The sequence below is a fragment of the Peromyscus eremicus genome, chromosome X, assembly GCF_949786415.1.
Source record: "Peromyscus eremicus chromosome X, PerEre_H2_v1, whole genome shotgun sequence".
Lineage (NCBI taxonomy): Eukaryota > Metazoa > Chordata > Mammalia > Rodentia > Cricetidae > Peromyscus > Peromyscus eremicus.
Window position 1 is genome coordinate 57,236,102 of NC_081439.1, and position 14,432 is coordinate 57,250,533.

Sequence of the window (14,432 nt, forward strand, 5' to 3'; positions counted from 1 at the left end):
TGGTAATGTGCTAGTTCTGCAGGTGCCAGCATGGGAAGGGACTGAGCAGCAAGGGACAAGGACACGCCATCCATGGATGAAACGAGCCGTCTGCCTTGGTGGTGAGATGACGTGGCGGCCTTGGGATCCAGGTCTCCTTTTCATGCAGTTATCTACATGTTGGTAAGGCTGGAGCTGAGGATGGGTAGGCGGATGGAGGAGGACGTTTGGCTGCTATGGTAACAAGTTCTGCTATGTACAGAGCTCTTCGGGGAATTGGAACTGTAGTATAGTCACTTTGATTCACTCCATTTGATGCGTAAAAAGATGGGGCTACTGGGACTCCAACTCCTGCAGCTTGAACTTAACTAGATAGTAAGTACGAGCTAGAAGTCCCGCCCTGCACAGCCCTGTGTAGCCTGCCACACCACACAAGACAAAGCCTTCTAACTCAATCATTCACTGCCCCCAGGTGGAACATGCAGAAAAAACATCAGCCAGCACAGTCAGAGGGACAATGATCTCTTCTCCTCCAAGGGAGGAGGCAAAGATGCCTGTGGGACCAGGTGGAAGGCTGCAGTGTCACGCAGTGAGAGGGAAGAAGACAGAATTGAGGGCTGAAGAAAAGTGTAGCTGAGCCGGAGACGTGGTGTCTTAAGTGCACGGTCAGAACACGATGAGGAAAGACATCTCGAGCCGAAATTTAGAACCAGACACAGAAAGACACACCGGAGAGGCGAAGGGATGAGGACTAGCCAAAGTGACCATCCCATTGTCATCTAGACAAGTCTAGGAAGTTGAGTCACTGTCCTGTGGCAGGTTCTAATAATCCTCTAGCATTGTTTACAAGGGTAGGGTGAGTTTCATTTTAAGAAAATCTGGATAGGACAAAGTGACTTCCTGATGGACTGACCTCAAAAGAATCCAGTGACTCAAAGAAGTTCATGGGCAAATGAAATAGAAAGGCGAGTCATTCCGCACAGAAGTAGGCAGCCAGGCAGGCCTCTCCCCTTACCGGTAGTAACCCCCACATTCCTGCCACATTCATCTGTGACAACAGCCCAGGCAGGTCTTGAACTTGCAGACTTCCTGCCCCGGCCTCCCAAATAGCTGAGATTACTGGTTTGTGTCACCAGGGGTGATTTTTCCCTGGCAAAATTAGTACTGTTCAACTGTGTGCTTCTGATACATGTTAAGTCCTTCACGACCATTTCCCTCTATTTCCACCTCATCTTCTGTCATTGTCCCCCAGCAATACTGAGCTATAAGTTGTTCCTGAGGCCTCCCTGCTTTTGTGGGTGCTGCTTCACATTTGATTTTATGTTGATTTTCACCCCATATTTTATGCTGCCCTGCCTCTGTAAATGCCAGTGTGGCTTTCTACCACGTCCTTTCCTGACCTCTTTAGATGCCCCGCCCAGCCCTTCTCACCCTCTGAAGCTTCATCTGATTCATTCCAGTTCTTCTCTACAGTACTGCTTCTCAACCGTTTTCTCATTATTCTGCCTGCCTCCCACTCAAGGATCCCTTTAAGATGGCTTTTCTTAATCATTTCCTCCTGCCATGAAATTTTAATATCATAGACACACTGTACATCTGTTTATGTACTGATTCCCTTTAGAGGACCATAAATTACTATAACATTAAAGTTATTTCACCTTCAGTAATGAATTTTTGCTCCTCTGGGGCACCATGTGGCGAATGTACGCAAAACAGGGTCAAACATGGCTACTCCAGTGTGTCTTTTTGTGGCTCATTTTCACCATTGGGTTTCTGTGGTGAAAGTCATTCCTGAGACTTTCTATCTTCTCTCTTTCTTTCTTTCTCTCTCTCTCTCTCTCTCTCTCTCTCTCTCTCTCTCTCTCTCTCTCTCTCTCTCTGTCCCTTCCCTCTTCCTCTCTCCCTCCCTCCCCCATCTCTCTCCAGGGTTTCTTGGTGTTGCCCTAGCTATCCTGAAACTCCCTCTGTAGACTAGGCTGGCCTTGAACTCACAGAGATCCGCCTGCACCTGCCTCTGGAGTGCTGGGATTAAAAGCTTGTGCCACCACACCCAGCTGACCATGCCTTCTGAAAATTCCATAGTAACCCCCCAATGTGTGTGTGTGTGTGTGTGTGTGTGTGTCTGTGTCTGTGTCTGTGTGTGTGTCTGTGTGTGTGTGTCTGTGTCTGTCTGTCTTCTGGGGATGGAGTCCAAAGCCTCAGACATGGTAACCCTGCACTCTACACTGAGATAAACCTCAGTTTCCACATTTCCTTTAATAACTGCCATTCCACAAGGCTCAATATTTGTTTTATATCCTACTATTCTATGTATTCTTTCCAGGAGACTAGGTCTATTTCCTTAGTTTTAATAATCACCTATGATGCTATTAAGTTCGAGTCTATCATTTCACTGAAGATGTTTTCCCTGAGCTCCAGTCTCCTGCTGTTATTAGTATGGTCTATAGACTAGTGGTGGACAGCATCACTGAGAGTTTCTGTCAATGTAGTTTCCCAGATTCCGTCCCAGACCTCTTGAACCAGAGTTTGCATTGTATCAAGCTCCCAAGCTGGCCTGTACGCATACTAGAGATAAAGAAAGCCCAGGGCTGTGCCCTTTTACCAGCTCTATAACAGATACTATCAATAAGACATAAGCACATTAATCCTCATGTGCCTCAACAGATGAGTCATCTACACACCAAGTCCATGCCGCCCACCTCTTCTATGTCATTTATATCTAACTGCTCCCATGCCTATCTGTTCTGCTACCCGATGGCTCTGGACCATATTTCCTCTCTAAGACAATCACTATCGCTTTCATCTACTCTTAGGTAGATTATCCTCGCAAGCCCTAACAGATTTCCAGACTCACAGCCTCTCTCCCTGCATTTATCTGCCAACTACAGTTAGAGTCCTATTTCTAAGATACAAATCGGACAGAGATGTAACCTTGGCTAAATTCCTTTTGATGACTCTTCAGTGTCTGAAGTGAGGGTTCTTCGCCTGGCATCCAGAACAGGTTTTAGGAAACTTTCTGAAATTATAAGGAAAAGTTTGTGTGGTGTACATTTTCTAAGGACAAAGAAACTGCTTTCACTAGATTTTCTGAGGTGTTCAAGGACAAAGACAATTAAGAACCAAAAGGACCAAGTTGACAAAGTCCAAGCTATGTAATTTGGCATATAAAGATCCTCCCAGTACCTCTCTCTGGCGACTGGTCTGCAGGAACCCACACCTCACCAGTCCCCATGACTTTTCTGTCTCTGTGCTTCTGCACACACTTTCCTGAAATAACCCTGAGATTACACACACCTACCAAGTGGCAGAGCCTGGATTACATGCAGGTCTTCAGAGTTCACAGTCGTTCCATTCTATAGTGGCATGACATTTTGCACTATGACGTAGTACTCACAAGTACACCAGACTCCACCCAAAACAGATTTCATGCAATTCTCATATGTAGATCTCACATATATACCATAGATTATATATATATCACCGTTGCAGTCCATTAAGTTATAATGCTCCATTACTGAGTTACTGCCATCAGTAGTAGAAAGGTTTCGGGACTTCCTAGGAATGCAAAAGCTATGTTGTTTGCTCGTGAACTGACCACTTTCTATCAGTCTCGATTTAAGCGACCCTCTTAGTTATGCACTAACACCCATCTGTTCATTTTAAGTCTTCTAGGTCATCAAACATCACCTAGCAATTCAATATTAGTTTATTTCCATGTAAAGCTATACATCTTATATAAAATGCAGGATATCAGGAAGTGAGCACACAAAATTGAAAACATCAATACAGTAGGATAATTCACAATTGAAAAAGAAGAAAATAAATAAGGACCATGATTTTTAAGTTAGTTCAGAAGAGGCTGTTTGGGATACTAAGTAGATTAGGGAGAAGCTTGAAGGAAAACAGGTGAAATCCTTGAATACCCTGGCCCAAATCAGCTCTTAATAACCATGTTTCAAGAGTCTCACAGGAGTCAACACATCACCTTGAAATACCATGCAATTTTGTTTAAAAAAATAGACTTTAAGCAAAATACATCAACCCTTGACATGTTGTTTGTTGGGGGAACTAGTGTGTAGTTCTAGACAAAAACAAGACAAAACAAAATAATGGTGGTTTCTCATTACTTATACTAGTGTCCTAATCAAGCTCTGTTCCTTCCGTATGCACTCTAAAATCCCACCTTTCAAAAAAGATTGGTTTTTATGTGTGTGAGTGTTTTTCCTGCATGTGTATATGTGTGTGTCTGGTGCCAGTGACATCAGAAGAGGATGTCACATACCCTATAACTGGAGTTAAGAACGTTTTGAGCCACCATTTGGGTGCTAGGAACTGAATCTGCAAGAACAGCCAGTACTCTGTTGAGCCATCTTTCCAGACCCATCTCCCCCTTTTTAAAGCAAGAGCCTCACTGTGTAGCTCAGGCGATCTCAAACTTGCAATCCTCTTGCCTCTGTCTCCAAAATTCTGGGATTACAGGTATGTACTGCCACATCATGTTTTAGTGCCCCTTTAAAATGGAGTCACTAAGTGACCATTTGTCTAATCTCACTTCCCTTGAATAATAAGAATCTCCTACATGCTTGTCTCCTTAGCATATGACATACAGCAAGAGCTTAGTGTTTGTAAATGAATGACTGCAATCAGAAAATATGTGAGGATAAGTGTTGATTATACCCAGATTTTAAAGTGGCTTAAAAACTTGCATGTCATATTGGTTTAAATTTTTTTTTTGGTTTTTAGATTTATTTATTTATTTATTTATTTATTTATTTATTTATTTATTATGTGCACAGAAGAGGGCGCCAGATCTCATTACAGATGGTTGTGAGCCACCATGTGGGTGCTGGGAATTGAACTCAGGACCTCTGGAAGAACAGTCGGTGCTCTTAACCTCTGAGCCGTCTCTCCAGCCCCTCTTTTTGGTTTTTTGAGACAGGGTTTCTCTGTGTAGCTTTGGAGCCTGTCCTGGAACTCACTGTGTATAGCCCAGGCTGGCCTCGAACTCACAGAGATCCACCTGCCTCTGCCTCCCGAGTGCTGGGATTAAAGGCATGCGTACCACCACCCAGCTTTGGTTTTAAAATTTATCTCATGCATATGCATATAAAATACATACCCATATCATATTTGCAAAGCTAGTTATTTTATTATAAGATTTTTTTCAGGTATACAAAATTTTTACATGAGTCTAAGCTAAGTGAATGTATGTTATAATTCCCTGTCCTTTAAAAACAAAAGTGACATTATATGAAGGGCATTTTTTCCTAGCTCTGCAGTAATCTACCCACCTTTATTTATTTATTTATTTATTTATTTATTTATTTATTTATTTATTTATTTATTTGCTTTTTTGAGACAGGGTCTTACTATGTAGTCCTGGCTGTCCTAAAACTATGTAGACCCTGTACTGGGATTAAAGGTGTGTGCCACCACACCCAGCTCTAACCACCATTTTTAATGGGTATATAATATTTCAGGGGGGGATGCTACTTAACCATTCTCCTATTGTTGTTTACATATCCTTCCTTTGGGGGTCATATAAATGAGAAAGTATCGTCATACACACCGTTACCATATTTTGGATTAATTTCCTCAGAATAGATTATCAAGAGTCATCTCAAATTTGGCAGGAGGAAAAATATACATTTCCGTTTCTCTTACTGCTAGGTTGAAGCCAGCCTGGTCTTCACAGTGAGCCCCATGCCAGCCAGGGCCACAGAGTGAGATGATGTCTCAAAACCAACAAAACTCAGGAGTAGCTCTGCCACTGTGTGATGACCACTGTACACATTCCCCCTGTTCCCTTGTGTGTGTGTGATAAAGTAATTACAATATACATATGAGTTAAGTCCTGCTTTTAAAATATATATAATTATTTTTAATATGCCCTATAATTTTCATAATTACTATTAAAAATAATAGCACAAGGCCTTGGGATATACGTAGCTCAGTGGTAGAGTTGTGTGTGATGCATGCAGGAGGCCTTGGGCCCAGTGTTTAGAAAAGAATACACACATAGAAACAGAGCTAAACAAATCATAGCATACATAATATCTCAGGGAGTAAGTTCACCATTCCTTTATTCCCATTTTGCTAGATGTTCCGTTTTTTACATTCTTTTAAACACAGGCTTAAAAAGGCTTCCTGTGTTGGGTTTGTCTGTAGTACTGGGGACAGAAGGCAGGGCTCTTGTCTTAGTTTGTATTTTTTGATTAGTAATAAACATTTTCTCACATCTTCTAATTGCACTCAAACTCTTTTGTAAATTGTCTGTTCGTGTCCTTTTTCCATATTTCTTTTAATACAAAATAATGCATGTGTGTCTTGAATAATCCAAGCCTATTGCACTTTGTCGTATCTATGTCACCTGGGCTTTGACAGTTTGTGTTTATCTTTTACTTTTAAAGTGGCTTAAAAACTTTTATGTTATATTGGTTTTTAATTTTTTTAGTGTCAGATTCGATCTTTTCCCTTCAGAATATTTCCTATTACTTCCTAAACTTAGAAAACTAGTCCTTGTGAGAAGCTTGATCTTCATTCACTATAGTTTTGTAACTTGCTTTTTTATATTTAACTCTTCAATCCAGCTGCCACCTACTTTAGTTTATTACGGAGATGAGAGTACGAATGCTACAAGCTGTCACAACAGGACTCAATGAACAGCCCTTTCTAGTCTTACCATGCATCCTTCTTATCACTTTCTCCAATGCAAATTAGATCAAGAAATTAGGGCTCCAGTCATGGCTGTGTTCGCTTGTGATCTTGGTTCTCGGGAGGATGAAGCAGGAGGATCATAAGTTTTAGGGCAGCTTTGCCCATACAGTGGGATCCCATCTCAAAAAACAAAAGTAAAGAATTGTGTCATACCAGCAATATAAAGTACGTTTATCAGTAGGCGCTGATCCCCATTAAAACTTCTGTCCTACATGGAGTCTTGAGTACTAACTGGATACTTTTGTCTGGACATTCCTCATTCTTCCACATGGTTAAGCATTGGTCATGGGCACATGGACAAAGTGGAAACAGCTGCATCCTGCACAGCTTTGATTACTCTCTATTTTCATTTATTGAGGCAGGCTCTCTCAAACCCAGAGCTCATCAATTCTGGCTAGTCTAAGCTACCCAGCCTGCCCTGGGAATCCAAGCCCGTGTCTCTGCCTCTTAGTGCTGGGATTACCGGAAGCCACCAGAATTGCCCAGCTTTTACCTGAGTTTTTTGGATCTCAACTCTGGTTCTCATGCTTGCATAGCACACTCTTTACCTGCTGAGCCATCTTCTAGACCCCTTTCCATCTTTAATTTTCCATCTGTGACCTCCATACTGCTTCTCAGCTACACATTCCTACTCTGTTCAGACTCCATTCAAACGAGAACACAATCTGATGTTCCTAATGCTTCCCTCTCGTCCAAATCATGGAGAAACTATGTCCATATGATTGTGAGGAGATGAAAGAAAAAGATAATTAAAACATTATGGACACATACTTGACAGACTATAATTCGAAAGTGGTCATTTGGTGAGGGAAAATATCAGTATAGATTAACTAGTAAAGAGATTCCAAGCCGGGCGGTGGTGGCGCACACCTTTAATCCCAGCACTCGGGAGGCAGAGGCAGGTGGATCTTTGTGAGTTCGAAGCCAGCCTGGTCTACAGAGCGAGATCCAGGAAAGGCGCAAAGCTACACAGAGAAACCCTGTCTCGAAAAACAAACAAACAAACAAACAAAAAGAGAGATTCCAGTAGAAATGCCTCTTTGAAATCAATGTAAACTATTTGATTAAATACATGGATAAAATACTAAGCAGTGTGTCCAGATAAGACTTATCATCTTAAATGTACATATAGACTTTAGGGCATATGAAAATGAAATCCCAGGTTGGGAATGTAACTCAGTGATAGAGCACTTGCCTAGCATGCATGAGGTCCTAGGTTCAATTCCAGCACTGAAACTTTTAGAGCTCAGTTGCTACAGTGCTTGTACAGCATGCAGGAAGCCCTGGGTTTGACTCTGCACTGCAGAAACCAGACATGCTGGTGCATCCCCAGCCCTTGAGGTAGAGGCATGAGGATCAGTAGTTCGAGGTCATTCTTGGCTACAAAGAAAGCTTGAGGCCAGAAGAAATAAAATGAAAATAAGATCTATGTCGCCGGGCGGTGGTGGCACATGCCTTTAAGCCCAGCACTTGGGAGGTAGAGGCAGGTGGATATCCGAGTTCCAGGCCAGCCTGGTCCTAACAGAGCGGGTTCCAGGACAGCCAGAGTTACTCAGAGAAGGGGGGGGGGGGGGGGAGGAAAGAGACCATAACAGTTGACTGCCAGCAGGTGGCGCTTGACCCACAGCACTGTACGGAGGAAACCAAGTAATTGAAATCAAAGAAATGCTACTTAACTCCTAGGATGCTGTCAGTAAAAGTACCCTTCACACGGAAAGCTGGAGCTGCAGATATTTAAGGAAGAAGGTAGGAGTTTGTAGGGCGTCAGCCCCAATGACAGTTTTGTTCAGCTGTCTGTGTTGGGAAAGGAATAAGTGCCCCTCCCCATCTCTTCTAGGTTCTTGGTTGGGCTATGAGTTTGCATAAAAATTGATTAGCCAGAGAAAAATCGTTTTATTCATTTTCTTATATACACTGAAACCTTGCTATTAATGAGACTGAAGAAGCCCAGATGGCTGATGATGACAGCATCCTGAGCTACTGAATAAGGAGTTTCTGGAGGGGGATGGTGGAGACATAGGACAGGGTACCGAGGGGAGAAAACACATGGCGAGTAATAAAAATGCCTGGAGCCCCCTGCTTCCTCCTAGATACGGTTGCCGTGTGCTCTACCCCATTGCCGACAGGCCTGGATCTTGTGTAGCAACTGACTCACTGGACTTGGCCAGCTCGCCTGTGTTGCCACTGAGAGAGAATGAAGGCAGGAACGAGGGGTTTAGTCCCAGCTCAGCCTAACAGGCAGCTAGCCTGCTCTTTGCTAATGCTTCTGTCCCAATCCATTCAACTTAGAATTGGTCTCGTCGGGAAGGGACTGTCTCATGCCACTGTTTTCTTTATCCTAGCTTGGTACACCTAAGAGTTAGGAGCCCCAGCACTTCTGCATTACTGTCTGCAGGCTTTTCTACAATCACTCTTATTTAACTTTCAAACGCAGTGATTGGCTGTACCATCCCCAAGATATCAATTTCTTGATGGCAGGATTGGGTTATTTCATCAGAATAGAATCTAAGAATATTGTTACTGGGTCAACAAGTATGAACACATTTCCCACTTTCAACACTACCAAAAGTTTTCAAGAAGCCAGTTCCACCAGAACCCTGTCAACATCTGAATATTTTCAAATCAAAGATTTTTTTTTCAGTTCTGTGGGGAGAAATATACTTTACTTCAATTCCCCTACCTCCAGTTACTAAAGATAAAACCATGGGCTTGCCACACAGTGTTTACCCACTGCACAGAATCTAGGAATCTGTGCATGTATCTGGGGTTTAAACAGATAGTGTGATTGTAATGAAGAGAACGGGACAATGAAAACAGACCTGACAGGCAGCTTAGGGCAGGGCTCCTACAGCAGCAGTTCCAGGAATGTCCAGATGCCAGAAGGGAGCTCTGCTTTCTTATCTCCTACGTGTGGGTGTGAGCAGAACTCCAGACCAGACACTCAGGAGCTTTGGAATTGATCTCTGGATTTTCATGATGGAAATGGGGTCCACCCAGTCCCTAATTTCAGCCTATCTCCTAACTGATGTCAGGGTATCATCTTCAGAACAGATACTGTTAGGACATCTGGTGGAGATAAGAAACCAGACCCTAAGCTCTGTCTCTGTCTCTGGGTGGAAAATTAACAGTCCAACAAGAGTTAATTAAGGAAAGCCCAGAGCCCACCTAAAGGCATGCTAAATAAATGGGAGAGGAATGATTCACTCCCTTAATGAGAGGTTGTGCTTTTTCTTTTCCTTCCCAGAGACCCCACTCTATCTCCCTCCCACGCATGCCTCCTCAGATGCTCTGGGCTTTCTCACTCTTTCTCTGAAGTTATTCCTCCCTCTGACTCCCAGCCCTTCATTTCTGCCATGTGGTGGCTTACAAAAGGCATGAGTTTTCTCTCTTCCTCTTTTTCATGCTCCCTGGCAGCTACCAAGATTTATAGCTTGCCTGCCTTAAGGGTTTTCTTTTAAAGACTAATAAAATTGTCAGTGTCATTGACCTTCCTGCTGAGCCTATCTAGTTTTTAAACATAGAATCTCACTGTGTAGCCCTAGCAGGACTAGAAGAGGTCTGTCCGCCTGTCTCCTGAGCACTGGGATTAAAAGCGTATGCCACTATGCCTAGCCGAGTCTAATCTTAAATTCTTTAATTAGGCCGGGCGGTGGTGGCACACGCCTTTAAACCCAGCACTTGGGAGGCAGAGCCAGGCAGATCTTGGTGAGTTCAAGGCCAGCCTGGGCTACAGAGCGAGATCCAGGAAAGGTGCAAAGCTACACAGAGAAACCCTGTCTCGAAAAACCAAAAAAAAAAAAAAACAAAAAAAAACCCAAAAAGTTTAATTAATGGGTCTCCAAGAGGAGACCCAATTTGCCCAGTAACATGTGACACTCAAGGTTGGGCTCCCCAGAATTTCCAGTAACAATAATAGGTAGCACCTAGGTTCGTGTAAGTTTATAAGCCTGTGGTCCTGCCTACTTCAGAGAGGATCTACTTGTGTCAGCACACCCTGGAATTCAGACCTGAATGAAGTCAATCCCCAGAAACTATAATCTACATTCACTACCGGTCTGTGTGTTTCGAGACGGGAGCAGCTGACAGCTGTCTTCAACAGGTAATGGCATGTGAGCACCTTCACACCTGCTTACAGCCCGCCAGCCACGGCTGGCCCCGCTAGAATGGACAGCCCTTGGCAGAAAGCCAGGGCTAAGAGGTGGCAAGGTCCGAAAGTGACCCAAGCCCTTCCGCAGCAAATGGAACCTTGGGAAATGACGGCGCGCTTGCCAGAGCAGGCAGGCATTCTTGGTGAAAGCACAAGGCTTCCTTACTCCCCATGCCCAAAGGACAGAGAAGGCCTGGATGCAGAGAGTTCTGCTCGTCTCTTCATTCTTCAGCTTTAATAAGAAAAAATCTTGTTTTAATTTCAAACTTAAAAAAAAAAGTTAACAAAAGCAGGCTGTTCTCTTTGTTTAAGACCATGTGAAATCATTACTAAAACATCAGTTTTCTATTGTCTAGGCAGGAGATTGTAGTTATTTAGTTTTACAAGGACTTCTTTGGCCAGCAAATCTGTCCATTTGGAAAAGAACACCATACTATTATGTAAATTTGCATATGCTAAAATTGTGGTGCCTTTCAGTCTGAAAGAATCCAATGCTGTTTTCTTTTGACTGAAGATCAAGGTCTCGGTTGGCTGCTCTCGCTGATTTGCGAATGATACACTGGCAGTCAGTAAGACAGCTGCGTTCTTTCCCCAGGCAGCACATTGATAAATAGATTCAGTTGTGAGATCCCCCTCCCCTAGAAGTATTAAGCACTACTAACCCAGCACATGAGATGCCAGATGTGGAAGGTTCTTGTCAGAGTAGGAAGTTACACACACAAACACAAGATTCTAAAAGGCCTTTCTTTGTCTAAGCAAGCAGTACCTAAGAAGAGCCCCCTTTTCCTTAGAGATAGATAGCCATGTTACCACTTTCCTTGGACATAGTGAAAGACTCCTTGATTATTTTGAAGCCTTTTGTTCTGTCTATTCTCATCAATGATCTACTTATTCAAAAACCCATTTCTTACTTATATCAAGTATGAGCTCTGAAACGCACCTCTCCCAAGACTTCCATGATTAATTTCTCCGTACTGACAGTCTATTCATCTTATATACTAGACATATTCCCTTCGTGTCATAATTTATATTATCTTCTAACTAGTCCAGTTCTGTTCCCGTTTCTAGAGCCAAGTCCCCGAGACGGGATTTCCAAGCACTGTAGGTTGTCTAGTTACATCCTTTTCCCTGTCCCTTGACTGATAAAGAAACTGGAGCCTAGGGAGGTTTGGCCAAGTGTGCAGGGAAACTAGGCATACAGCCCAGATGCCCTGACTTTCAATGGAGTGCTTTCCACTCTATTAGGTCATCTAGCTCTCTTGCATCTTTTCCGAACACCTTATAAAATGCTAGACACATAGGTGGTTCCCAGAAGTGTCAGTATAACAAGTGTACAAGGTTATCTAACTGAGAAATTGACCAAGGAAGGAGTTAGAAAGCAGAAAAGCCATTTCCTTACTTCTTTGCGTGATGCCACCCTCCAGACCAGTTGATCGCTATTTTACACTTCCCGTCGATCAGGCACTGGGCAGCTGTGATTGTAGCCCCTCCTATAGCTGCTGCATAGTCAAATATCCCCTGTGTGGCGGGGCAGTCGTAACCTGGGGGCAGAACCCAGAAAAGCCTGTTAAAGATGATCTGGGGAAGGAAGGATAGGTTAAGTCGTGACAACAGCATGGTCTAAGAAGCTTCTGTGCTAAAATCATCTCCAGTGTTAGGGAAGGAAGGCTTTCCAATGTTAGTGCTAGAAAGGATAAAGCCATCAAGATGAACTTCTCATATCCCACCAGCAGTCAATCAAGGCCCAAGAGGGGATGCATTTGGCCAGGGGTCACATAGAACCAGGCCTGGGACCAGGTCTTTTGATTGCTAAGCTAATGTCTTTCTACTAACCCACGCAGTTTCTCTAGAACAGGGGTGCCTAGCCTAACCTTTGACATCACAGTATGTTGCTGTCACTACAAATGTGTTGGGCCCCATTCATAGCTCTCTGGGTAAGCATGTGGCCCACGAGCTACAAGTTGGACACACCTATTCTAGACTATGCTGTTGACAATTCACTGTGATTATTTTTAGTGCATCTGTTGATAAGGTAGGAAACTTAGCCAGAATTTAAATATTTACCTAATGCCATGCATGGTGACACACACCTTTAATCCCAGCAGTTGGAAGGCAGAGGCAGACAAGTTCCAGGCCAGCCAGGGCTATACGGTGAGACTCTGTCTCAAAAAAAATATAAAAGACTCAAACCAAATAAATCTATACTTAAAACCTGTGATTATAGAACAGCTGACCTGGCATGGATATAGCCAGAGTAGATCTAAGTGCTGCCATTAGAATCTCAACATCGAAAGGATTCTTCTCCATCAGGCTCATCTTCAGTTCTGTTCAGTTCATATAGTGTACACGGTATGACTAAACTGAGGGATTAAAGTGAACAGTTGGGGCTAGAGATAGAGCTAAGGCAGAGTGCTTGGCTAGCATATCCAAGGCCCTGGCTTTCACCTTAATAACACACACACACACAGGCACAGAGACACAGACAGACAAGGCAGACAGACAGAGAGACACAGATGCGCGCGCGCGCACACACACACACACACACACACACGTGCACCAGTTATGTTATTTCTTAATTTAAAAGTATTGGGCTAGAGAGATGGCTAGCAGTTAAGAGCATTTATTGCTCTTCCAGAGGACCTGGGTTCAGTTCCCAGGATCCACGTGTGTTGTTGGTTGTTTTGGCTCTTTTGGGGGGCCCATTATCCAGCTCCCAAATAAATCACACATGGAGGCTTATCCTTAATTATGAATGCCCGGCCTTAGCTTGGCTTAGTTTCTAGCCAGCTTTCCTTAACTTAAATTATCCCATCTACCTTTTGCCTCTGGGCTTTTCCCATTCTCTTATTTCTGAAAATCTTACTCGTACTCCGTGGCTTACAGTGTATCTGGGTGACTGGCCCCTGAGGTCCTCCTCCTTCTATGGCTCCTAGCTTCCCTCTTCCCAGATTTCTCCTTCTATATATTCTCTCTGCCTGCCAGCCCCGCCTATCCTTTCTCCCGCCTTGCCATTGGCTGTTCAGCTCTTTATTAGACCATCAGGTGTTTCAGACAGGCACAGTAACACAGCTTCACAGAGTGAAACAAATGCAACATAAAAGAATGCAACACACCTTAAAATAATATTCTACAACACACGTGGCAGCTCCCAACCATCTATAACTTCAGTTCCAAGAGATCTAAGGCCTCTTCTGACCTCCACTGGCACTGCACACACGTGGTACACATACATACACTCAGGCACACACGCATACACATACAATTTAAAATAAGGATAGAAAAGAAAAGAAAAAGTATTACGGGTTTGGGAAGTAGCTCAGTAAGTAAAATGCCTGGCACACAGGATGAGGGCCTGAGTTCCGATTCCTAGCACCCTTGTAAAGGCTGGCACAGGAGGCATGAATGTGTAACCTTAGCACTGGGGGAGTGGGGATAAGTAGATTCTTGGAGATCATTGGCTGTCCAACCTAGTCAAAGCTTCAGTAAGAGACCCAAAAACTAAGGTGGGGTGTAGCTGGAACTATCTCCAGTCCTGCCCGGACTGGCAGCCACTCAGACTCAAATAAACACAGACGCTTATATTATTTAA

General features: G+C 43.5%; 1 protein-coding gene across 1 annotated transcript in view; it reads right to left on the bottom strand.

Annotated features, from left to right (window-relative positions):
* Positions 1–14,432, bottom strand: part of Hdac8 (histone deacetylase 8) — a 220,794-nt gene that overhangs the window by 200,211 nt on the left and 6,151 nt on the right. Inside the window, exon 4 of the mRNA XM_059250571.1 lies at positions 12,243–12,384. Within this exon, the coding sequence (XP_059106554.1) occupies positions 12,243–12,384 (142 nt within the window). The remainder of the gene's footprint in view (positions 1–12,242; positions 12,385–14,432) is intronic.